Source organism: Sinocyclocheilus rhinocerous, unplaced genomic scaffold (genome assembly GCF_001515625.1).
Source record: "Sinocyclocheilus rhinocerous isolate Xijiao unplaced genomic scaffold, SAMN03320098_v1.1 scaffold1402, whole genome shotgun sequence".
NCBI lineage: Eukaryota > Metazoa > Chordata > Actinopteri > Cypriniformes > Cyprinidae > Sinocyclocheilus > Sinocyclocheilus rhinocerous.
Window position 1 is genome coordinate 162,134 of NW_015640486.1, and position 2,049 is coordinate 164,182.

Below are 2,049 nucleotides of genomic sequence, written 5' to 3' on the forward strand. Positions count from 1 at the left end.
CTACTAATAAATATACTTGGTCACACTTTATTTTAAGGTCCAATTCTTGCTATATATATATATATATGCTGATTATTTAAGAGAACATAAGGGTCTTTATATTATTTTGTCTAGTATTCTATTATTAGGCACCTACAGTAATGAACAGAAGTTTCACACACATAAATGAACGCCAGATAAACCGTTCACACTTATTTCAGAGTTGTTAATGTTTACTGTGTGCATTTAGTTTAACAGTGTTAAAGAGGGCAACGCATGCATTTGAAACACTTAACACTTTACGTTCTTGCTCTGCCCATGCAAATAATCATGTTCATGTAATGTGGTCAGGGGTAGTCAAAATTATGATTTAAAATCAGCCAGAGCTAAAAACTTCATATTTACAGCTTCAAGAGCAGACTACTTGAACCATAACACATTTTATATACAGCACAAAACATGTTTTGAAAGAGAATTATTGTCATGAACCTATAATAGCTGTTAAAATGCACCACAAAAAAAATTTGATATTACCAGAATTTATTGATTTATCTAATAATTTCCAAATAAAAATGATGCTTTAAAAAGTCCCATCTTGATGAGACGAGAATGAAATAATGCAGCACTTTATTGGTCAGTTTGGTAATGATAATACACCTAAATAACCGCATGTTTAGGACAGGGTTAATAATTTGAGAATAGGATTAAAACTCATATTTGTTGACCATTGATCTCAGTATTAAAACAATTTAGATGAGGCTTTCTCATTTCCCCACATTAAACTTTGCAAAATTAGGTTTTTGTTTTTCCTTATATACAAATCCTTTTATATGTACAGGAATCCACATGTGTAAAAAAGAGCGATCGTACAGTGAGACTGTCCACATGCTTAGTTTGTTGTGTAGGTTTACAGCTGATGGTCGTGAGGATCATTCTAGCAGAGCTTCTGGACGGTCACAGGGTAGAGGAGAGGAACGGCGATGCCCTGGTCCGGTTTCTCAAAGGCGCTGATCAAATTCTTCACTTTTCGGAACAAGCGTTTAGTTTGACCTGGTGCTGTCTGCAAAAAATAAACGAGTAAATAAATAAACAACAGCAACAAAAACATTTCTTTGCAAGGAGTTGGTGAACTTGTATATTAAGCGCATGAACATAATGTTGCCCATATTGTTTTCTTTATTTCATCTATATCAGATCTGTAGCTATAATGTCACGTAGTTTCAAGATGAGATGTTAGCTTTATAAAACAGCTCATCTCTGAGGCAGATGGTATGCTGAGAGATTTCTCTCTGTATAATCACTCTTTTCAATCTCACCTCATTCAGACAATACCTTTCCATGCCTCTATACGTTTGACTCATTCTCAGAAAATACACAGCTGTGTGTTATAATTATTACTGATAGATAAACACAATATCATTTTCCATTACACATGCAAAAGAACCTTAAATATAAACAATAAATATGTAAATATGGAATGTTTGCATGTCATTAGAAAATCAGGCAATTTCTGTGTCTGTGTCTGTGTGTGTGTGTGTGTGTGTGTGTGTGTGTGTGTATATATATATAGAAATAGAAAGAGTTCCTTCACCTTTGTTTTCAGTGTATTGTTCGTTAACTTGAGTGACACATTTGAGCCTAAATGAGAAAAAGCAGAGATTTCTGGAGGACTTACAGAACGCAGAGGCAGTATGCGCCAGGAACGCTCTCACTGTCTCGAATTAAATAGCTGCCGTCTTTGCCCGCTTCACACAGACGCATCTCGCACGTCTCTCGGCTGATGGCCCCGTGATACACAGACAGTGATTCCATTGTGCTGCATGCATTGTTTCTCAGGCAATCACTACACGCATGTGATATTTGTCCCTTGAGCAGGAAATGATGAAACCAGGCAGGAAATAAGCACTTCAAAAAATAAGGCACAATTTCTGCAACAATAGCAAAAGCATGCAAAATGTCAGGTGAACATTAGAGAATGTAGTTTCAGATATCAGGCCGCACCACTAATGTTCGAGTTTACAGATTAAACTGCACAACTGTGTGTGAAACCGTTCATTTCTAACATTTTAT

The 2,049-nt window shown here is 35.9% G+C and overlaps 1 protein-coding gene across 1 annotated transcript; it reads right to left on the reverse strand.

The window, feature by feature from the left end:
• Nucleotides 1–221: 221 nt before the first annotated feature.
• sh2d1ab (SH2 domain containing 1A duplicate b) lies at nucleotides 222–1,817 on the reverse strand. Its single transcript, XM_016569347.1, has 3 exons — nucleotides 1,655–1,817; nucleotides 1,571–1,617; nucleotides 222–1,035 (listed from the first exon to the last, which is right to left on the reverse strand). The coding sequence occupies exons 1-3, from the start codon at nucleotides 1,789–1,791 to the stop codon at nucleotides 914–916; spliced, it is 306 nt and encodes a 101-aa protein (XP_016424833.1). The 5' UTR covers nucleotides 1,792–1,817; the 3' UTR covers nucleotides 222–913.
• Between the last annotated feature and the right edge of the window lie 232 nt (nucleotides 1,818–2,049).